The sequence below is a fragment of the Neolamprologus brichardi genome, chromosome 23 (assembly GCF_056152115.1).
Source record: "Neolamprologus brichardi isolate AB-2024 chromosome 23, ASM5615211v1, whole genome shotgun sequence".
NCBI classification, from domain to species: Eukaryota; Metazoa; Chordata; class Actinopteri; order Cichliformes; family Cichlidae; genus Neolamprologus; species Neolamprologus brichardi.
In genome coordinates, this window is record NC_142125.1 from 16,945,280 (window position 1) to 16,969,943 (window position 24,664).

General features: G+C 39.7%; 1 protein-coding gene across 2 annotated transcripts; it reads left to right on the top strand.

Annotated features, from left to right (window-relative positions):
* The first annotated feature begins 2,186 nt into the window (after positions 1-2,186).
* On the top strand, positions 2,187-24,262 carry LOC118455019 (NLR family CARD domain-containing protein 3-like). 2 transcript variants are annotated; one of them, XM_087836002.1, is made up of 10 exons: positions 2,187-2,461; positions 7,319-7,374; positions 7,689-7,973; positions 9,852-11,643; positions 14,217-14,390; positions 14,664-14,750; positions 14,901-15,074; positions 20,347-20,520; positions 21,028-21,074; positions 23,269-24,262. In XM_087836002.1, exons 2-10 carry the CDS (start codon positions 7,323-7,325, stop codon positions 23,811-23,813), a joined length of 3,330 nt encoding a protein of 1,109 aa, XP_087692128.1. In that variant the 5' UTR covers positions 2,187-2,461; positions 7,319-7,322; the 3' UTR covers positions 23,814-24,262. The 2 variants fall into 2 exon arrangements, with proteins under 2 accessions (XP_087692128.1, XP_087692127.1); XM_087836001.1 differs by lacking the exon at positions 2,187-2,461 and having other exon boundaries at positions 7,147-7,374.
* Positions 24,263-24,664: the final 402 nt, after the last annotated feature.

Consider the following 24,664-nt stretch of genomic DNA (forward strand, 5'->3'; position numbering starts at 1 on the left):
TGTCATTTTATAAAATCAACTGCTTTTAAAAACTGTCACTAAGAAACATGGACTGTCACTAACATCTCCTTGAACTCTTCATCAGTGGTGATTTTTCGCCCTCTCCTGCTGAGAAGATGAATTGCATGGTGTCAATATAATTAACACACATGACACGAAGTGTTTTTAAATCTACCTTTTCTAATTGTTCGCAAATATATATTCACTTGAATTCAATATTATTTATATCGTGACAAATCAAAACAGCAGTCGCACCTACAATAATACATGCAGAGAAAAACCCGACAATCATATGACCCCCTATGAGCAAGCACTTTGGTGAACGTGGGAAGGAAAAACTGAGTTTTAACATGAAGAAACCTCCGGCAGAACCAGGCTCAGGGAGGGGCGATCATCTGCTGCGACCAGTTGGGGTGAGAGAAGGAAGACAGGATAAATGACATGCAGTGGAAGAGAGACAGAGATTAATAACAAGTGTGGTTCAATGCAGAGAGGTCTATTAACACATAGTGATTGTGAAAGGTGACAGAAGAAGAAAAACTCATTTTGAATTCAATTCTGGATTTAACAAGGAGCCTATAAAGGGAAGCCAATACAGGAGAAATATGTTCTCTCTACCTAGTCCCTGTCAGTACTCTTGCTGCAACATTTTGGATTAACTGAAGGCTTTTCAGTGAGTTTTTTGGACATCCTGATAATAATGAATTGCAGTAGTCCAGCCTAGAAGTAATAAATGCATGAACTAGTTTTTCAGCGTCACTCTGAGACAGGATATTTCTAATGGAAGAAAGCAGTCCTAAATATCTGTTTAATATGTGCATCGAAGGAGATATCCTGGTCAAAAATGACTCCAAGGTTCCTCACAGTGTTACTGGAGGCCAAGGTTATGACATCAAGAGTAAAAAAAAACGTTAGATACCATATTTCTAAGATTTTCAGGGCTGAGTAAAATAACCTCAGTTTATCTGAATTAAGCAGAAAGTTAGCCATCCAGGTCTTTATGTCTTTAAGAAATTCCTGCAGTTTAACTAATTGGTGTGTGTTATCTGGCCTCAGGGATAGATAGAGCTGGGTGTCATCTGCATAGCAGTGAAAATGTGTTATGTCTTTTGATGATACTGCCTAAGGGAAGTATGCATAATGTAAACAGAATTGGCCCTAGTGCTGAACCCTGTGGAACTCCATAATTAACCTCCATTTACATAATTCTTAATTTACATAAACAAATTGGATTCTGATCGATAGATGTGATACAAACCACTGCAGTGCAGTACCTGTAATACCTACAGCATGTTCTAATCGCTCTAATAGAATATTAAGGTCGACGGTATCGAATGCTGCGCTGAGGTCTAGCAGGACAAGCACAGAGATGAGTCCACTGTCAGAGGCCATACGAAGATCATTTGTAACCTTTACTAAAGCTATTTTTTGTGCTGTGATGGGCTCTTTCCGACAGAAAATAGAGCAAGTGCAATCATATAAATATCTTGGGACTATAATCAATGAAAAACTGAACTTTGATGAGAATTGCAAATCGGTCTGTAAAAAGGGTCACCAGCGCCTTTACTGCCTCAGGAAACTTGCTCATTTCAGTCATTTACAATGACTGAAAATTTTTTAACTTTGTTTTATCGTTCTTTTATTGAGTCTGTTTTATCTTTTTGTTTGGTAACATGATTTGGTCAGGCCTCTGTCACAGAGAAAAACTCACTGAATCAGATAGTGAGATGGTCCAGTCGTCTGATAGGTGAGTCACAGTCCTGTTTAGCCTCCCTGTACTCTACACAGATGCAACAGATGGCTTAATCAATTCTTAAAAATGGTTCCCATCCTGTACGGGGTGAATTTCAGCTTTTTTCCCCAGGAGGGAGGTTTCTATTTCCAAGATGTAGTACAAAGTATTATAAAAACAGCTTTGCCCCTGTTGCTGTCACTGAACTAAATAAGACATGTTTTTTATTTGATTCATATTGTTCAAGTACTATATATGTGTTTTTTGTGAGGTTTTAACTAGGAATGTGTGTTTGTGAAGGGATGCCAAATGCTATCATTTTTCTGCAAAGCAAATTTACCTATGGGTATAAACAAAGTAACCTTAACCTCAAGGTCAGCTAAAAACAACTTTCACTAACACACTTGAGTGTTTCTTTGATCTGTAGTCAAACCAGTTTAAAGTGTCACTACAACAGAAACTACAATAGAAACATAATTTTAATGCTTCGCTCAGTAACAGGACAGAAAGCCTCCAACAAACATTTTTACATGTTTCTAAATTGCAAACTTGAGAATTTCTGATATTGCGTAATCCCTAGTTCCCCACAAGCACCTCCCTTCCTGCTCTTCCTGTTTCGCTTCTCTTTGCTGATCTCCGTGTCAGACGACCGTCTTCAGCACAAACAGCACAGATCTGCCAGACTCACAGCTGGACCAACGAGGCAGAGTGGAACCAGACCAGCAGCAGGTTTGAATTCATCTTTTCTCTAAGACATTAGAGGCAGTTTGTTCTTTAAAAGTTTGACCTGCTTCTGTAACTTAAAGCACTGAAAGTTTCTTCAGCACATTTCTTCTCTGCTCTCCTTTATTGACCGTCGTTGCTCTTGCTTTCTAATGATGCACCATAACGTTTCGTTAAGCCCATCTTGTCGTCTTTCAGTAACCATTTGAAATGTCCCTCTAGCCTAAATAGTCGAAGAGTTACATTAGTGCGAAGCGCACCACTAAGCGGTGTTGACGTTTTGTTTTTTCCGGTCAGCTGTAGCTTGTGAACGCTTTGTGCTACCGTAATACACCAAATATCCCCGTAAAACGCAGTCTCTCTTCTCGTCAGTAACCATGTGAATTTTTTTCCCTAGCTCAAATGGTCAATGAGTTACGGTAGTGCGAAGCACACATGGTAAAATCTAGGCGGAGTTGAGTTTTCCTTCTGTGTTTAGATTTTTTTTAAATGAACTTTATTGAACACACAATGAGTGTACAACATACAAACAGATGAAGTATACAAAAGAACACTTCTGTGTTCAGACAGCTGTAGCTTGTGAACGCTTTGTGCTACCGTAATACGCAGCTTCTCTTCTTTTTGAAACCTAGCTTTCTCTAGCATAAATGAAGAGTTACAGTCGTTTAAAGACTGCTTGTGAAATGGGCCCGTCGGCTGGCCATTGGTCAATAAAGCGTTAAGTTCTTCTGCTTTGTTTGAGTATTTCACCTTTTTCACTGATGCACTCACTTCAACCCAGAGCCAGTGTTGGGGAGTAACGGAATACATGTACCGCCGTTACGTATTTAAAATACAAAATATGAGTAACTGTATTCCGTTACAGTTACCGTTTAAAAAGGTGGTATTTAGAATACAGTTACTTTGTTGAAATAAATGGATTACACGGCGGTACTTTCCTGTTTCATATTGTGGCGGGTCAGGACTGTTTGGGTTTTGTTTGACAGCTACGGTCTGTTGTTCCAGGTGGCAGCGTTACGGTTGCCATGGTTATAGGGCAACGCTCTCTCTCTGCGTGTTTCCTGGATGAGAGAGGCCTTTTTGTTGTTGTTGTGCTAAGCTAATAGGCAGAATGCTACCGGCGTTGTGCCAAAAAGTGATTGTCTGCCAAAAACTGATTTCCGGTATTTGCCAAAAACTGATTGCTCGTATTTAAACTGCTATAAGTAACTTGTTGGCCTATAATATGTGAAACATATGTCAAATGCATCCCTCATGGATGACACAAAGTCATCTTGAGCCACAAACAACATTCGTGTAACAAGGTAGAAGCCGCAATCAGTTTTTGGCAGCGACTTTTATAGAACCTTTATTTATGCAGTTAAAAAAATTTCATTAACATTAAAAATGTCTTTTGTAAGAGTAAGTTGGCCAGGAGGACAGCAGAAATGGCAGCAAATATTATAATAGTTCTGTAAAAATATTTTAAGTGGGGATAAAGGACCAGATTGGTTATAATGTGAGTACAATAACACAGAGTTATAAAGATACTTGAAAAAACAGATAATCTTTTAATTCTATATATAACCCCTTTGTAAACGCTGTTCACCGAAGTCTATTTGCCAACATACATAAAGATATTACACATAAAAAATACACGGAAACATTGGAAATCAGTTTTTGGCACAACACCGGTATAGCTCTAAAGAATGTAGCATCATGGGCAGTGTAGTCCGTGCTGCAGGGAGAATGGACTGCCATACCTGTTATGTGTCTGTGAGCGAGGGAGGGAGAAAAAGGAAAAGTACGAGCTGTCATCGAGCAAAAACGGGAGCTGGAAGCATGTAAATATAATAATAACCACTGCAGCCAAGAAGAGTGCCTGACGAGCCCAGTTGTAAGTAAGCTATTAAGACTCGACTGTACACCGTGTTCGTGTTTTCCTCCGAAACAATAAGTTCCGTTGGAGCAGCCTTTCAACGCCTCTCTCTGTCTCTCGCTAGCAAAGTTGACCCAGACAACAAAGTAAAGCTAGTTTTCGGCTACGAGCCTGACACGAACCCAACGTCTTAGCCAGAGGTCCCTTTACTACGGTTCGGAGCCGCGGACCTTCAGTAACAGTAATAAATCACAGCAATAGTACATTCATGTAGTTGTAAACAGCATGATAATATATTAAGTAATCCAAAGTATTCAGAATACGTTACTCTCATTGAGTAACGTAACGGAATACGTTACAGAATACATTTTGGGGCATGTATTCTGTATTCTGTAATGGAATACATTTTAAAAGTAACCTTCCCAACACTGCCCAGAGGTCTCCTCACACTTTCTCCTTATCGTCTTTTTGATGGACAGGGTGGTAAAAACTCTCTCATGATGTCATTTTATCTCTATGTGAATCCATATTTACTATGAAAGTGGTTTAACAACGTTATTATTTGAAAATAAGTGATGCACAGCAGAGTAAGCATTTCTGAGGCCGCTGAGAGAAAAGAGGAACACACGCACTGGCTGTGAGCTCACCAACACACACATTTACACTTGGTTTGTCTTCACAGTAAAAAACACACTTCCTGCTCCTGATGTTCTGCAATTAAAATCTATTTAAGAATTGACACTGTGATTTGTGCTTTTAATTTGATTTTAATTCAACACACAGGAAATGTAATTTGTAGAAACAATGTAATGCAGTGTAACAGAGCAGAAGCACTAAAATAGACTGATGGATTATTCTAATATCAAGGACAGGTATGTTCAGTTCAGTTTTTCTTCTATAACATGTAAACGGCAGCTACCTGTAGCTGTTAAGGTGGAACCTTTTCTGATATGCTACTTTAAAATCAGTGTGACAGCTCTGACCATCAGTCTTTGTCTTGCCTGCTAATTTCAGAGGATTCAGCCTTTACAGTGCAATAAATCAAATACAAAAAACATCCTGTTAAAACTGTAACTGTAACAGTAACACGGTCATTATTTTTTATTGATTGATTTATTGATTAGCATTCAAATATCCCAGTGAATACAAAATAAAGATTGCCACAAAGCAAGAAAGCATGAGACAAGGCTAATCAAAAGGTATTGGCTGAAGCATATGCCTTACACCAGCGGTCCCCAACCTTTTTTGCGCCACAGACCGGTTTATGCCTGACAATATTTTCACGGACCGGCCTTTAAGGTGTCGCGGATAAATACAACAAAATAAAACTAGTACCGGTACCGAAAAAAAGAAGATTTATTCATAACACACGTGAAAAGACCCAGGAAAATGGAGTTAACGATAAAAACGATAACAAAATAACACTAAAAACCGATTAAAAACCCTGAAAACCATACATTTCAGACCTGAGCCTCAACTCTCGCGGCCCGGTACCAAACGACTCACGGACCGGTACCGGTCCGAGGGTTGGGGACCGCTGCTTTACACTAACCCTTTTAACAAAAGATCTTTTAGCATGCAGCTCATGTACATAGGGCTCGAAACAAAGACAAACAAAATACAAAGTGGTATCATCAACAAACAATACACATTTTAACAGTTTGGAAACACTACATGTGTCACTTATATATGATATGGATAATTTAGGGCCCAGCACAGAGCCCTGAGAACACCGCAAGTTACCTTCAACTGATTAGATTTTACATTATTGATTTCGACATATTGATATCTGTCATCCAGGTAACTTTTCATCCACTTGCATGCTATGCCTCTGGAGCTGAGAAAGTACCAGAACACAAAAAGAAGAAAAGACATCTTTTCAGGAGGTCAGAAGGAACCCACTTCAGTTTTCATCCACTCTTCATCAGCTCTCTGAGCCAGTAACAGTCACATGACTGTAACAACATGAAGTTGATGAACTCAATGAAACGAGAAACTAGTTCCTCTTCTAACACAGGCAGATGTGCAAAAACACCTTTGCTCTCGGCTCTGTAGGTTTGCACATCTGGTTTAGATGAGATTCTGCTTTCTGTCCAACATTTTTGGACCCAAATAAAAGTTCAGATTGTACTACAACACACAACACAGAAAAAAAGTACTAACCAGGTAATAGTAATAATAGCAAACATGTGTTTTCAAACAACTTCAGTAAAACATCCTGTTAAAACTGTAACTGTGTTTAACAGGAACAAGGTCATTGAAATCATCACTTGATGCTGCTGTCTCTTGTGTCTGTACAGAGTTTGAACCAGAAGGCTGAACTCTTGTTCAGTCACATGTTGTTTCTCTGTCTCTGCATCTGTTTCTCTGATTGCAGCTGCATTTGAATAAACTGGGACGTCCAATTCTCCAACACGTTAACTCTGCTGATCCTTGGTGTTTCTTTGACTCAGTCTGCTGTCACTTTGTTTTAGAGAGACAAAGAGATTTCAAATTAACTGGTATTCCTGCTGCTCCAGCACTAAAGGACAGTGTATGTCACCGCGCTGATGCTTGCTCAGAATTGCAGCAAAGTTAATAAACTTTTGGCTAAATATTCTTAATTTATATATATATATATATATATATATATATATATATATATATATATATATATATATATATATATATATATTACTGTAGGAGGATCACACTCCTATGCCCAGTTTGGGTATAAAACTGAAGACTGACAGCATAAGGATAAGGATAAGGATGCATTTGTGGTTTATAAGGTCAGATTTTTTTTATTATTACACTGATCTAATACCTGAAAAAGTAAAAACATCAACCATTATTACCTTATTATCATGTGGTTACCACCACATTCACATGTCATTGATGTTTTATTTCAAACAGGTCAGTTTTGGATATATGTGGCACTAAAACCTTAATATAAATAAATTAATGTGACACATGACTGTGTTCACAGTTTCTTCTGTTAAAATCATCTTCTCATGTTTTCATAGAAAGATGATGAAAGAACCTGTAGAAGAACCACCAACTAAAGCAGCTTCTACAGCAGGTAGGAGACCAATGGTTTGTCTGATGAGCTGTATGGATGTAAAGAGACGAGGCACTATACTTTGCCTGTTTGTAATGCTCATTGGGGAAAAAAATGTCAGAGCACTTGCACATAGTTATCTATATACTGTCTTTAAAAATGGTCACGAATTCAAATCTGTTGCAACATGTCTTAATCTTTCTTTGGCACATTTTCATAACATGACAATTTCAGTCTAAGGGGCTTGGAAAAGAAAGCAGCTTTACTCAAAATGATCCCCTTGGCATCAATGTTTGAGGGGGATACATGTTTATGTCTCTTCCTTCTTCTTGTAGAAGAGGAGCTTGCCAGGGTGCGGTCAGCTTTTGTTTGGAGGGTGTCAACAGAAATCCTTAAACAGCTCCTTGAGGCCCTTGTAAGTGACGGTGTCTTAAATGAATTGGAGAAAGAATCAATACTGGAAGGGAACCCAGTCAGAGCAGATAAGGCACGTTGCTTCATTGATACAGTGAGGAAGAAAGGGGACAAAGCCAGCAGGATAATGGTCAGACATCTTCAGACTATAGATCTCTCCCTTTTCTCTCAGCTGCGTTTATACTCTGATCCATCTGCTCAACAAGGTGAGTCCACTTTTCTCTGTAGTTTGTTGAGATGTGAAGTTTAAAACCTCAGAATTTAATATAACGAAAAGCAGAAAGCGGGAACTTCATTCCACAACATACATTTAGATTTATTAAAGGGCTGCTCACAATGGAAAAAAAAAAGCCCTTTCCCAAACGTCCATGAAGGAGTGAAGATCATTAGAAGATGTATTGGTAGCAGAATAAACCCTGCAATTACCTCTTAAATCCTTGCCTGCAAGACCACTGTGACCACAATCATCACATGTACAAACTACAAACTACTGGAGAATAAAAAAAAATCTCTTAGAGACATGCTGAAAACAACTCCCTGAAAAGTAATGAGGTGGAATAAGAAGTATCTTGTACTAACCAAGGATTTTAAGTGTGTTGTACTTACAGAGTAGTGAACTAAAGTATTACACTTGAGAGAAATTATATCACATAAGCGTTTAACTTAAAATAGACTGCTCAGAATTATTTTTTTAACATAGATTTTTCTTAGCTCTATTTATGTGAACAGTAATCTTATTTGGTTGTTAAAACCGTGAAAACTAATTGCCTTAAAAAAAAATAGTGTCACTTGTATGACACTAGTTTTTTTAGTTGTTAAAACTAGCCTGTTTAGTTGTTAAAACCGTGAAAAACTAATTGCTTTAAAAAAAAAAAATAGTGTCACTTGTGTGACTTCTTGAGTGCTTCAGAAACCCATGAAGGAAAAATATTCCAGTCTTCTAAGAGTCACAGTATGCATAGTCCCTTTTCGAGTTTATGGCAGGAATTTAATGTGAAATATTGAATTTCCCTCAGATGTTTATTTTAAACAGTGTAGGTAGCAGTTGAAAGACAGCATGAAAGTTCAGTGGTATTTTTAGTGACAAAATTTGGAGAAGTCCAGAGTTGAAAACCTGTTTAGTTTGTAAATGTTCCCATTGTGCAGTCACACAAACCCTTAGTGTGACTGCACAGAAGTTCCATTTATTTAAATTATAACAGAACAGGAGCTTCTTTGGTTTGGTGATGATTTGTTGTATCTCAAGCTGAGCATCACTCAGTGAATGAAGCCAGATGTATTTTTCATGACATCAAGATTGAAGAAGCACAAATAACCCAACAATCCAAACAAGAGGAAAAGTAATTTAAGTAACTCTTTGAGACCATTCGTTAAAATGTCAGTGGAAGTACACACTTGATCAAAAAGAAAGTGGAAAAGATTTGAAGAAAAAGGCACCTCTTCACCTTTGCCAAAGTGATATCTTTGCCCGTCCTTCATCACAGAAGCTTGTTTAAAACCATACACAAAGATGGTAAATGTTGGTATGAGTGATCAGTCGTCACCATGCGTGTACCCTGTGTACAGTCACTAAAAGACACAGATTTGATAATATAATAAAATGATCTAAAACTTGTTAAAGGGAATGCTGGTAAATATATGATTGTTATGTGATGGCTAATATCCATCTGCTTATGTCCAAGAAGATAGACTAAATCATTCACTGTTGAATATAAACAACGTCAGCAGCTGTTTGGTTCTCTCCCACTTCCTCATCATGCTGGTAACAGGCAAAATACTACCTGCTGTCTCTCCTCCAGGCAGATACCCTGAAGTGAAAAAAACTACAAGAAATATGAATAAACATTAGAATGTAAATAATGTCCGGCATCCAAGCTTTTTGGTTTAGTACTAATGTAACTGAAACAATTTTCTCTTCACTTTAATAGCAGGATGGTGCACTTATACTTGATAAGATTTCTTCAGTATTGTAATTTGAGATCTAAGTACATTTGAAGAAAAAATATGTAAAAATGCAAAACAAAAAAAGAAGACAAAGAAATAAACAGACTGTTTTTTTCTTGCTATTTTAATGATTTATTTAGAGGCTCTTCAAAGTTGTCAGCCTCGGCTTAAATCTAAGTTGAAGAAGAAGTTCCAGTGTGTGTTTGAGGGGATCGCTAAAGCAGGAAACCCAACCCTTCTGAATAAGATCTACACAAAGCTCTACATCACAGAGGGAGGGACTGCAGAGATCAGTGATGAACATGAGGTCAGACAGATTGAAACCGCATCCAGGAAATCAGATAGACCAGAAACCAGAGTCAGACAAGAAGACATGTTTAAAGATTCACCTGGAAGAGATGAACCAATCAGAACAGTGCTGACAAATGGAGTGGCTGGCATTGGGAAAACAGTATTAACACAGAAGTTCACTCTGGACTGGGCTGAAGACAAAGCCAACCAGGACATCCAGCTCATATTTCCATTCACTTTCAGAGAGCTGAATGTGCTGAAAGAGGAAAAGTTCAGCTTGGTGGAACTTGTTCATCACTTCTTTACTGAAACCAAAGAAGGAGGAATCAGCAGCATTGAAGACCTCCAGGTTGTGTTCATCTTTGATGGTCTGGATGAGTGTCGACTTCCTCTGGACTTCCACAAAACTACAATCCTGACTGACCCTAGAAAGTCCACCTCAGTGGATGTGCTACTGATAAATCTCATCAGGGGGAAACTGCTTCCCTCTGCTCGCCTCTGGATAACCACACGACCTGCAGCAGCTAATCAAATCCCTCCTGACTGTGTTTCCATGGTAACAGAGGTCAGAGGATTCACTGACCCACAGAAGGAGGAGTACTTCAGGAAGAGATTCAGAGATGAGGAGCAGGCCAGCAGGATCATGTCCCACATCAAGACATCACGAAGTCTCCACATCATGTGCCACATCCCAGTTTTCTGCTGGATCACTGCTACAGTTCTGGAGGATGTGCTGAAAACCAGAAGGGGAGGACAGCTGCCCAAGACCCTGACTGAAATGTACATCCACTTCCTGGTGGTTCAAGCCAAAGTGAAGAAGGTCAAGTATGATGAAGGAGCTGAGACAGATCCACACTGGAGTCCAGAGAGCAGGAAGATGATTGATTCTCTGGCAAAACTGGCTTTTGATCAGTTGCAGAAAGGAAACCTGATCTTCTATGAATCAGACCTGACAGAGTGTGGCATCGATATCAGAGCAGCCTCAGTGTACTCAGGAGTGTTCACACAGATCTTTAAAGAGGAGAGTGGACTGTACCAGGACAAGGTGTTCTGCTTCATCCATCTGAGTGTTCAGGAGTTTCTGGCTGCTTTTCATGTCCATCTGACCTTCATCAACTCTGGAATTAATCTGCTGGAAGAACAAACAACCTCCCAGAAGTCTGAAACGGGACAATCTACACTTAAGCACTTCCACCAGAGTGCTGTGGACAAGGCCTTACAGAGTCCAAATGGACACCTGGACTTGTTCCTCCGCTTCCTTCTGGGTCTTTCCCTACAGAACAGTCAGATTCTCCTACGAGGAATGCTCACACAGACAGGAAGAAACTCACAGAGCAGTCAGGAAACAGTCCAGTACATTAAGAAGAAGCTCAGTGAGAATCTGTCTGCAGAGAAAAGCATCAATCTGTTCCACTGTCTGAATGAACTGAATGATTGTTCTCTAGTGGAGGAGATCCAACAGTGCCTGACATCAGGAAGTCTCTCCACGGAGAAACTTTCTCCTGCTCAGTGGTCAGCTCTGGTCTTCATTTTACTGTCATCAGAAAAAGATCTGGATGTGTTTGACCTGAAGAAATACTCTGCTTCAGAGGAGGCTCTTCTAAAACTCCTACCGGTGATCAAAGCCTCCAACAAAGCTCTGTAAGTAAAAATGTACTCATCCTTTTATTTTTGAAATATTGATTCTACTTAACAAAAAAACAATCAAGTGAACAATTTAAGAAATATAAACATCGTGATGGGTGCTGATCCATTAAAAAACCTTAAAAAAATTGAAATGAATGATCATCTGCAAGTATATGATCCTTTTGAATTGTCAGAGCAGCAGAAATTATCAGCATTTCTGAGACATCTGTGGGTTTATCACTTATCAAAGTACCTTCCAGAACTGTTTTCTTTGTACCAAAAACTCATGGACCAGTCCGGTGTTCTGTTACTGTTTACTCTTCAGTTATCATTCATTTCATCTCTGGTGTTCTAAAGTAATTTCTCTGCATTAGAGCACTGCTCAGTTCAATATGGGAGTTAACTTTTTTCTATATTATTATTCTTTATTGCGCTGGCTTCCAAACTAGGGTACGCCTACCCTCGGGGGTATGGGAGAGGCTGTAGGTGATACGTGGGACGGGGTAATTACCAATTCAAAAAGCCTAAATTTGCACTAATACAGTTTAATGTGGCTATTACATACATGTGTATATACCACCCTCTGGTGTTTAGCAAAACAACTGCCCTGACAAAATACATACAAAATACATAAATACTTCCCCAATTGACTGACGCCTGACTGTTGAAGTTGCACTGTTGAAGAAATGGACAAATGGTTAACCAGAAAAAAATGCTCTGCCACCGAAACAGCGGCCAGTACCACCAATCAGCTCATATCTGAAGATGCATTTGCCAGTGACCGCGCAGGTGATTGTTCAACAATGTGTTTGTCAGATTGGGATGCCAGCACAGATGTATCTGTGGTTACTAGCCAAGTATCTAGCATAGAAGGAGACAGTCATGTGGAAAGTAATGAAGGGTCTGATGTGGAGCCTCAAAGTGGGAGAAAGCATGTCACCTCTGACTGTAACACAAAGAAGCGCAAATATGATGACAATTATATTTCACTGATGTTCACATGTATAAATACTGTGGATTTCCCCAGCCATAATGTGATAATTGTGCAAGTATTGTTTCACAACGCAATGAAACCTTCAGTATTGCACAGACATTTAGAGACAAATCATCCCCATTTGAAAAATAAACCATGAGAATATTTTGAGCGACAGCTAAAATCACTTTCAACAATTAAAAGCTGCATTCGAGTGCCAGATCTTATGAATAAAAACTAACCACAAGCATCTTATATGGTCAGTTTTTGAGTGGCTAAAAACAACAAACCCCACACTATTGTGGAGGACCGCATTCTCCCTGCTGCTTTAGATATGGTAGTGAGAATGTTGGGGGAAAAGGCAAAAAAGACAATACAGTCCATTCCATCATCAAACAATGCTGTCTCATCAATGCAACATCAGAAAATGTTTTACAGCAGCTACTTCAGCACATACACCACAGTGAATTTTACGCAATACAACTGAATGAGTCCACGGATGTGGCTCCTTGTATATTTGCACAACATTCATGAAGGAACCGTCAAGGAGAACATGCTGTTCTGTAAACCACTCGAAGAAAGGACAACTGCAGTAGATATTTTTCAAAAGCTGGACCATTTATGATCACACATGGACTCGTATGGGACAGATGTGTTGGCATCTGCACTGATGGTGCACGGGCCATGACTGGGAGACACAGAGGTGTGGTTTGTGTGTGCAGGCAGTAGCGCCAGATGCTTCTTGGGTATACTGCAGCATCCAGAGAGGCGCTTGCTGCAAAGGGAATACCTGTCTGTCTGAAACATGTCTTGGACACCACTGTAAAAATTGTTAACTTGTTGAACTCCCACTTATTTCCTGCATTGTGCAGTGAGATGGGCAGCGAGCCTGAGACTGTATTACTCCACACAGAGGTTTGCTTGCTCTCAAGAGGGTACAGTGCTGCCCTGTTTCTTTGAGCTGAGGGAAGAACTTAAAGTTTTCTTCAGTAACCATCCCTTTGAGCTGTCTGAACATTTGCATGATGTAGAGTACCTTACGTGCCTGGCTCATCTTGTGATATATTTTCCCATCTGAACAAACTCACTCTCGGATTACAAGGCGTTTCTACAATCATATTCATTGTTTATGATAAAGTTGTGGCCATGATAAAGAAGTTAGACCTTTGGAAGAACTGCATGGTCAAAAACAACACAGAAGCACACATTATCAAACAGTGTAAAGCATGACTGTAACATGCACCTTCAGGAGCTGGTGGCGCAGTTATGCTGATACTTCTCATAGACGGGCGGGTTAAATGATTGGATACATCACCCATTCACCTCCGTGCCTACTTCGTCATCAGCGTCTGAGCAGGAGAGCCTAATTCAGATCACCACAGATGGATCTCCTAAAAGACCCTGCGCACTGAACAGCCTGTAACTTATTTATATGCAAATACAGAAGTGTAATTAGGATTTTAAGGAAATTTAAATAGTTTCCTTCATTTTATGACTTAAGAGATTTCTAGTTAACCATAACTTCTAGTGGACTCCAATATATTAGTTTATATTGTCTAGGTTGAACAAATGCCATAAATATAATCTTTCTGTATTTTTTCTTATTTTTTTGTAGGCTGAGCATCTGTGAACTTTCAGAGAGAAGCTGTAGAGCTCTGTCCTCAGTTCTCACCTCCCAGTCCTCAAGCCTGAGAGAGCTGGACCTGAGTAACAATAGCATGGAGGATTCCGGAGTGAAGCTTCTGTCTGAAGCAGTGGAGAGTCCACATTGTAAACTGAGAACTCTGAGGTCAGATCAAGTATATTCATTTTTTTTCTTTTGGTCTTTTTTTTCAGTTGACAAAATTAAACAGTTAAAAATTTAGCCCATAAATGTCAGCTTTATCAATTGTTGTTTTTAAATGAAACTGTCATATTTTTAACCTGTTTAACCTCAGATAATAAGGATTCTTTAAAACACATTGCAAGTAAATAGCGCTAAATGTAGTAGTAAGTAGCTCCTTACTGAACCCTGATTACAGTTTAACCAGTGTTGTTTCATTGTTCATGTTTTCATTTTCAGACTGAGTCTTTGTAACCTCTCATTGAGAAGCTCTGACAGTCTTTCTGCTGGACTGCAGAATCTGAACTGCAAGCTGACTAGTCTGCGGTCAGATCAAGAGATATTTTGTTTCTCAAAATTAACCAATTAAACTCCATCCATTTGTTGTTGCATCTTATGAGGTTTCCTGAAGTATTACTGAAAAAAAAGTGATTAAATATATGAAACATATTATTTGTGTTCTTAATTAATTTTCAGACTGAGCGCCTGTAACCTCTCAGAGAGAAGCTATGAAGCTCTGTCCTCGTTTCTTAGCTCCCGGGCCTCTAGTCTGAGAGAGCTGGACCTGAGTAACAACAACGTGCACGATTCAGGCGTGAAGGTTCTGTCTGGCGCAGTGGAGACTCCACAATGTAGACTTAAAACTCTCAGGTCAGGATTCAAAAATGTCCATACACTGTCATTTAAAATCTATATTGTTGCACAAACTAAGCTTAGCAATTGTTAAGTGACCTTTTATTTACCTTTGAGTGGATGATTCTACTCTGAAAAACAGTCATAACATTTTTTATAGTCACGTTTTGTTTTTGTTATCGTTTCTTTTTAGAAAATTACTTTATGAACTGATGAACTTACATATATATATAGCCATTTTGTGTCTATGACATACCAATATCCTTCCATGCTGGTAGGACAAAAACTTCCAAATGACATGTTTAAGGTTCTTATGAGCATTAATGATATAGAATTTTGGGAAACATTATAGAAATGTCTTCATAGAAATAACCAGTATAGGAGGTTATTGGTGATATTTATTCACTGTTTAATTTTAATTTACACAACATAATGGTACATTTCTTAAAATTGAGATTTTTAGTCTTTCTTAAAAACAGAAGTCTTTATTTCAGAGGCACTTCTGTCCACTAGTCATAAAATCCCAATTTCTGACAGTATTCTGAAGGTTCTTGCAGTATTGATTGTTCATTACACAATTATTAGCAACATATTCCTAAATATTTGCTCAGACTTACTATTTTTGTCAAAAAAAAAAGTTAAAAAAAAAAGGTATTGGTCAATGTGAAATATACATATGTGATTGCCTGTAATAGGACACTTTTTCTTTTGATTATTATTTTCAATTAAGTAAAAATAAGACTCATGGTAGGCATTACTGAAGCAGTTCTGACCATGGGTTTGACTTCCCCAAAACACCAGACCAGCTCTTGCTCCTCCCACAAAACAGCTTTAAACCTGTGTGGTTACCACAATAAATGTAGTAGTCTTCCCGAAGTATATTTCATTTTATATACAATGCAGTGCCTCTTCATTCTTCGTATATCCATGCTGGACATTTTGATAGACTTGGTCTCAGATTTTTTGTAGTTTATTGCTCTTGTTTAAAGTCAGAAGTCCTTGTACATGTAGCAACCCACTCGTAATACTGAGTCTAACCCCACTTGCCTCAGTTTCGACTTCCTAGTTGGGGTGTTGGGTTCTTTATAGCACAGATACCACAAATGGTTCTCGTATGGACAGGAATCAGGGATACTAACAGTAAACCCCGGCATAAACATTAAAAAAAAGAATTGACCCCAGACCACTCTTTAGCACAGAAACTAAACATTTACTGAACATAGGGGTAGGACAGACAATGTACAAAAAACACATTTCTTTTTAACTCAAATGATATTACAGTTTCATTCAGTAAATGAAATATACTCTTTGAATACCCTTTAAAATGATATTAAGTCTTAGTGGTTAACTCACTGATATCTTATCAGAAATACGCTATGTAAATATACTAAATGCGCTATACTCACATATAGGCCCCCAGCACACTGACATTCACACTCATTACAGGCCAGTTTGTCAGCTGGAAAACACAGACGGAAACACAGGCGGTGTCTAAGTACTCAAGTATGCAAGTCTGTACTCGTGTTCTTGCTAGTCTGTACTTTGTAAAATTAGACGGAAGTCCAGACTTCCCCAGAACGCAGCGCAATCATTCTACAATTGGAACGGCAGTGTAGCTGGTGATATCTCAGCTCCAGAGTTTTACTGCCATCTCCCGTCAATTTAACTGTGATTAATATTTGGAATGGAAATTACACATGGTGTAAAAAATTGCCACCTAGCAATTTCTGGCAGATTTCTTTAAGAAAAAAAGAGTTTAAAAAGGTATTTTAAGCAGTTTGGCAAAATTTGCTATTACATATGATTTATTTTATAATGTCTAATAGGCTTTATACAGTTCAGTACAATCACGACATGACAGAAAGACAAGCTTAATCTCTCTATTAAGAAAAATAGTATACATGTATGCTTGAATAAAAACAAACAGGTGAGATGTTAGAGCGCTTTTATTTTTATTTTTAGTAGACAGTCAAGCAACGTGCCGGGAGTCCGCTGTTCTTGCCAGCTCTAATGAGCCTTGACCTACCAGTCAGCCATTGAGCTGGTGGGCTAACAGACCTCTCCAAAAATATCAGAGCACTTTTGCAAATATGTGATGTCTTGATAAATCGAGCAGATATTATAGGTTTACACAGCTACATTCTCATCTGAAAATATCTTAATAGTTTATTTTGTGTCACAGAAACAATAATATTTAAAACTTTTTAGCTGCTCTTCTCCGCCATTGCTGTGTTTGAGTTTTGGACAAAAGTCCATAGGAATTATAAGTACTTACTGCGGAATTCCTATCCGGGCTACATCCAGTACATACACTTCTCTAAAAGCTTTCCACAGCAGTGCAAGGCAAAGCATGCAAACAGCAGGGTAGTCAGGGTACTCTCTCAACTAATCAGATAGCCCCTTAACCTACATCACATGGCTAATTTGCGTTCCTTTTCCTCTTTTAGCAGCACAAGGACCCAAAGACCTGACGTCTACTGAATCTCTTTATGTCTTTAATATTTCAACAAACAAAAGCAGGAAAAGGCAAAATAAAAAATACGTACTGAACAAATCAATAGGATAATACATAATAAATAGTATTTGTTCATATATAATCTGTATTCATATGTAGCCTGTTGAAAACAATTTTGATATTTTTAGCAATATTATACTTATTTTAGGCCTTATTTACGCAATGCTATTAAGTAAGTGGGCTCTGGGTTCTTTTTTCAGCGTACTTTCGTACTATATAATTTAACTTACTTTTAATTTACTTGTCTGATTTGTAAAAGTAGTATTACCAACAGTAGTGACTAACAGTGCAGTAAATTACACCATACACAATGTAAAGTAGATCTTAGCAACAGTCCTTTAATTAGCCAAAATAATAAAATGGCATGTTTTAATATTCGGGCTAACCGAAAAACAGCAATATACTAACTGTACAATGAATCCCCACATACAGTGTATACCACTGGTAATAGAAACAATTACTGCCCCAAAAACTAAACATAAAGCTGGCACAAATACATCCTACTTTGCAGGCCTATGCTAATACTTGAGAATGTAGCAATCCAATAAGATCTCCAAACTAAAGTCTTTTCAGTAAAAGGGCAAAAAAATGCGTCAACAAATGCGTTTGCGCTGACAAACACGTCCTTCATTTCCCCGGATTTGAAGGATGGGTCAGGTTCATGGCCCAACCTATTTCAGAATTCATAGCACGGCTCAGCCAGTTCCAATTTCCGAATATGGTGTCAGCTACTTAGCTGTATTATTACTCTTTCTGGGTCACAAAATGAACTTTTAAGATATTTTCAGATGAGAATATCCATCCATCCATCCATTTTCTTCTGCTTATCCGGGGCTGGGTTGTGGGGGCAGCAGCCCAAGCAGAGAAGCCCAGACCTCCCTCTCACCAGCCACCTCCTCCAGCTTGTGCGGGGGAACACCCAGGCATTCCCAGGCCAGTCGAGAGATATAATCTCTCCAGCGTGTCCTGAGTCTGCCCCGGGGCCTCCTCCGGTGGGCCATGCCCAGAACACCTCACCCAGGAGGCGCCCAGGAGGCATCCTTGTCACATGCCCAAACCACCTCAACTGGCTCCTTTCAATGTGAAGGAGCAGTGGCTCTACTGATCCTGGTCCTGCTTTTTCTCCTGATTGGCCGAACTTCTCACCCTATCTCTAAGGAAGATGCCAGCTAACCTTCGGAGGAAGCCCATTTCCACCGCTTGTATCCGTGATCTTGATCTTTCGGTCGCTACCCACAGCTCATAACCATAGGTGAGGGTAGGGATGTAGATCGACCGATAAATTGAGAACTTCACTTTTACACTCAGCTCTCTCTTCACCACAACAGACCGGTACAGCGTGTGCACCACTGCGGCCGCAGCACTAATCTGTCTGTCGATTTCCCGCTCCCTTCTCCCATCACTCATAAACAATACCCCAAGATACTTGAACTCCTCCACTTGGGGCAGGAACTTGTCTCTGACCCGGGTTGGGCACTCCACCTGGTCCTCAGCCGAAAGATGAAAATGTAGCTGTGTAAACTTCAAATATCTGTTCGATTTATCAAGACATCACATATTGGCAAAACTGCTCTGATGTTTTCGGAGACACCTGTTATTCACCAGCTCGATAGCTGATTGGGAAGTCAAGGCCCACTAGAGCCGGCGAGAAAATCGGACTCCCGGTGTTTTCAGACCTGCCACAGTCTTTTGCTTCTTAGGTTAAAGATGAAATATAAATCACTTAGATAACTTAAATATGTTGCTTGGCTTTTGGCTTATATTAAACAATGCACATATGTTTTTACTCATTTTACATGAATTTTGACTTTTTCATAAAATAAAATAAAATTTTAATAAAATAAAGAAATTGAATAAATACTTATTTTTTACTATTTATGCATTTTTAAAATCCGGGTTATGTTATTAATTGTGTATATTCCCTGCACTTGTTATAGATGTTCACATGACCTATAAAAACCTGCCAAGTCCAAATTTCAAAAGGTGAATGTCATATTGACCTTCAGGTTGGGTTGTGGTTGGAAGTCCAAATTGTGGACCTAGTTTGGACATCGTATAATTTCCAGAATGGACCCAATGGGATCTGCATGTCTGTCCTATGTCCAGTGTTTAGTGGGTTATAATAACTAATACGATAATAAGAAAGAAGACAAGGTTTTATTATATTGATTTGAAAATACTTTCGATTTTGTTTTGGGATTTCCACTAAAATATCAAATAATTTTATATATATATATATATATATATATATATATATATATATATATATATATATAATTGGATGGATGGTTTCTTTGTCGGTTGCAGTTGCCCCTGCAACTGAGATGACCGACCTTGCTGACCATACATACAATACACAAACTTCACGTTGGGGAGACAGGAATGTGTAATGTGTAACACAAAAGGGCAGATCAGGAGAAAAAAAGAATTTCTGCTCCAACTGATCCCCAAAATAGTTGGCATGAGGAGAAGCCAAAAAACTTCAGCACATAAAAAACACAAATATCATCACATCATAACACCATAAAAACACAAGACAAGCAACATGGGGGAGTATGCCAATGTGCACAGCTGCATCTTGGACGCAGCTTTCTCGCTAATATTGTAGTGTGTTGCCTTACTCTGTTAACAACTTGAAGTGACTATTGTTGTCCATTGGGAACTGTCTCTTATAAATAAAGTTAAATGAAATTGAATGGATAGAAATTGAAAGATGTTATTGTAACTGACAAACAGAAAATCATAGCTCACAGATGGAGTGTTGTGTGTTTTCAGTCTGTCAGGCTGTTTGGTCACAGCAGACGGCTGTACTTTTCTGGCCTCAGCTCTGACCTCCAACCCCTCCCATTTGAAAGAGCTGGACCTGAGCTACAATCATCCAGGGACCTCAGGAATAAAGCTGTTGTCGGCTGGACTGAAGAATCCACGCTGGAGACTTAAGACTCTCAGGTATGGGGAAGAGTGTGATCGAACAGGAAGAGAGTACTTGAACATATTTATTGTGGATTCAGCTGTGAATGTAGAGAACAGTTAACATAAAACCTACGCTTAAGCTGAAAATGACTTTTGTTGAACAAAATGTGCTTTGCTGCTAATCATCCACAGCAGTTCACTTAGTATAGTGTTGTTAGCTACCGTGCTGTTAAATCTTTGTATATATAAATAAAATATTCAAGGATCAGTGTTTGCTGCCTTCTTCACATATTTTGGTTTGTATTACCACAGTCAGAGATGCTGCTGTTGTTCATTTTATTATTTTTAACATTGTATGCTAGCCAACAACAGTCGCAATTTAATTTTTATTGTTATATTTTGATGGAATAGAATATATATTTGAAAATGAATGATTTTCTAATTCTCTGTTTGTCTTCATTAAGTTGTCAGTAATCAGACAATAACTCAGACTGGAAGTAATCTTAATGACAAATGATTTTTCCCCTCCCCTCCTCCTTCCAGGGTGGAGCCTGCTGGAGTCCGATGGTTAAAACCAGGTCTGAGGAAGTGTAAGTGCGTTTTTAATGTGATTTATTAAAACAAAGCAGTACACATCCAACCATCTTCTGTCAGGGTGCCCGGCTTGTTGACCCAGTGTTTTCAGTTTAGCTTTGTCACCATTGAGTTTTCTATCCCCGTTTCCTGTTTTACTGTCTTAGTTATCTTTCTGTGTGCATTATGTTCTGTTCCACTTCCTATGTATTGTTAGTTAGATTAAGTTCAGCTATGTACTCACCTGTCTCTTATCATCCTCATTATCCAGTGTATTTAATCCGTCAGTTCTCCTCAGTTCCCTGTCTTGTCACAATCTAATCCACGAGTGTGTTACCCAGTTCAGTTTAAGTCAGCTTATGTTCTGTCCATCCATTCCTTACAATATGCACCATCTACATCCCCAATCTGCCAGCGAGTCCTGCATTTAGGTCCCCTCTTCTCTCTCACCACACCACACCACGATGCTGACAGAATGACGAGACTTGTGCTGCGAAGACATGATATGAACCCAGTGGACCTCAAATTATACCAATGGCAGCAGGCAGCATTCTTCTTTCTGGAAATAGAGCTGGGGGTTAATCTGTAGCTTATGCTCCAACATGAGCAAGTCTTTGAGGGGATTCATCTGGCTCTGGAGAGTCCTTGAAGGCACTGCAGTCCTCCACCTGCTGCCTCACCTGCACGCGATCCTTAGCCATGAGAAATAAGCGCCAGCCGCTGATCTCCGGCTGCTCGGTCCTCATGCGTCCACCTACTGCCTCATTCACTAGCACTCCCACTTTGTCGTGGCAAAGCGGCTCCGCCTCCCATCTCATCCTGATGGAGGTTACATCATTTAGCAGGTCTGTTGTTTCTGTCAAGAGGAGGCAAAGCTCCCGCTGCTGCTGCCGCTGCTCTCGCAAGCAGCAATATCTGGTGGTGAGTGAGTCAGACATTTTTCTTCATTTTCACCATGAGCCAAAGACTCCTCCTCACCATAGACCAAATACCATTTCTTCTACTAAAAAAGCCAGTGATTGGTTATTGTCAACCTATGGTGGACTGTCAAAAAAAAATTAATTACCACCCGGCACCCATAAAAACTGTTTTTCCCTTTTAGGCTTCACAAAGGACATTCTTAATTCCAGATCCGATCACTTCTCTCATCCTGTCTCCATGCCAAGACCTGTCTCCCAGCCCCAAGACCTGTCTCTCAGCCTGTTCCTGTTCGCAGTGCCGTTAGGGCCCAGCCAGTCCCTATACCACTCCCCGGGCAGATAGCGCTCAGCATTTCACCGCACCCTTGCCAGTTCCTCGGGTAGGGGCAACTGACGTCCAGCCGTCACCCATTCCCATGCCTGCTCCCAGGGCAAGGACAGCTGAGACCCAGTCCACTCCAGCACCCATACCTGTTCCCCGGGCTTGGGTGACTGGTGTCCAGCAAGCTCCTGCACCTGTCCCTGCACCTAAGGTGAGGGAAGCCACTCAACCCATCCCTGCATCCATACTTGTTTCTCGAGTTGGGACGGCTAGGGTCTGGCCAATTCCTCCACCTGTTCCGGTGCCAAGTCTCCACCAGAGGTTTCCCACCTGCGGGTCCTGCTTTTTCTCCACTAGAGAGCTTTGCCAAATCATGCCACCAGCAACCTTCCCACCTGTTAGAGGTGTCCCATCACTTCTGCTGGTCCACAGTGGAGCATCGCGGGTGCTGCCGCTGGCCACACAACCACCCACCTGAACTGATTTGTCTTTGGCACTGGCCACACAGTCGCCCACTCGAACTGATTCATCTTACGCGCTGTCCATGCGGTCATCCACCCAAATTGAGTCATCTTAGCAACTGGTCACGCGGCCCCCCACCGAAACTCATTTATTTTTAACTCATTATCCAGTATATTTAAGTAATCAGTTTTCCTCAGTTACTTGTCTTGTCCTCTAATCTGCATGTGTGTTTTCTGGTTCAGTTCAGTCCACCAGTCATTCAGTTTCAGTCAGTTTATGTTCTGTCCGTCCAGTCCTTGCGATAAACACCATCCACATCCTCAATCTGCCTGCAAGTCCTGCATTTGGGTGCTCTCTTCTCTCTCACCACACCACAACACTGACATCTTCAAACTGTCACATCACTGATTTACATCTCCGATGTCAGTAGTCATCATCAAAGTGTTAATCAATGAACAGATAATGGATCCATAACTGCAGTTGGATTGTGTTTGTTCTCTCCATCAGATTCCTGTCAACTCACAATCGACACAAACACAGTAAATAGAAACCTCAAACTATCTGACAACAACAGGAAGGTGACACATAATATTATGGAGGTTCAGTCATATCCTGATCATCCAGACAGATTTGATGTTTGGCCTCAGCTGCTATGTAGTAATGAACTGACTGGTCGCTGTTACTGGGAGGTCGAGTGGAAGGGAAACATTTCTATATCAGTGAGTTACAGAAGAATCGGAAGGAAAGGAAACAATGATGACTGTTGGTTTGGACTCAATGATCATTCCTGGAGTCTGCACTGCACTGATGGTGGTCCTCAGTTTGTCTGCCACAATTGCAGATCCACAACCATCCCCCCCTCCTCTTCCTACTCCTCCTCTGTCTCTAACAGAGTAGCAGTGTATGTGGACTGTCCTGCTGGCACTTTGTCCTTCTACAGAGTCTCTTCTGGCACTCTGATCCGCCTCCACACCTTCAACACCACATTCACTGAACCTGTTTATCCTGGATTTTTATTGTCTTTTCATGGTGCCTCAGTGTGTCTGTGCTGAGTTGAGTATAAAGAGTGCCCTCTTGTTAGAGAAATACTCTACGCATTTTAAGGTTAATGGAGTCAATGAGTTGATGTTTTAAACTGTTCTAAATGATTCCTTGTAAACTTCTTTCTCTTCACTCCTTTAAAGATGGAAGCTACAATTATTCCAGGATCCATTATTAGGAATATTTTAATGTGCCTGAATAGCACTGCATATGCTGTGTTTCACTTTAGTTTGAATGAAACATGAAATCTATCACAAAGGGGCCTGGAGTAGAATCTGGTGGATTTTGGTAATATACATTAGATTTGTTTTGATGCTAATTTTTTTAAGCTGTTTCATTGTTATGATTTCAGATCTGAATTTTATAAAATGCTGCATCAAAAACAAAGACAGATGTGTTGATGTCCACAAATGACAATTACCTGCAAAAGCACCTATTAAACAACCTTCTGTATTTTGAATACATTGCTCTGTTTGAGCTGATGTTTGATATCATTCCTTTTTTCATGACTTTTTTGATCACTATCATATTTTACTGTTTCTATTTGAATTTTAACTTAGAGCTTATTTCTATTGTATGCATATCTCTAATGCAGCCACAGCAAAACAGCTGCCGGATGTCATGGTCCTGGGTCTGGTGACCCAGTGCTTATGTTTTGTCTTCTTTGATTTAATGTTTTTCATAGTTTAGTCTTTTGTATTTTTAGCTTCCTAAGGCTACGTCTACACTAATCTGGATAAATTTTAAAACATTTTCGGCTAAAAACACTACGCCTCCACACTAGTGTTTTTAATCATTTCCAAACAGTTGTTCGTCAACACTGAAACGCCTGAAACGCTTATGTTACTGTTTTGCGCATGCG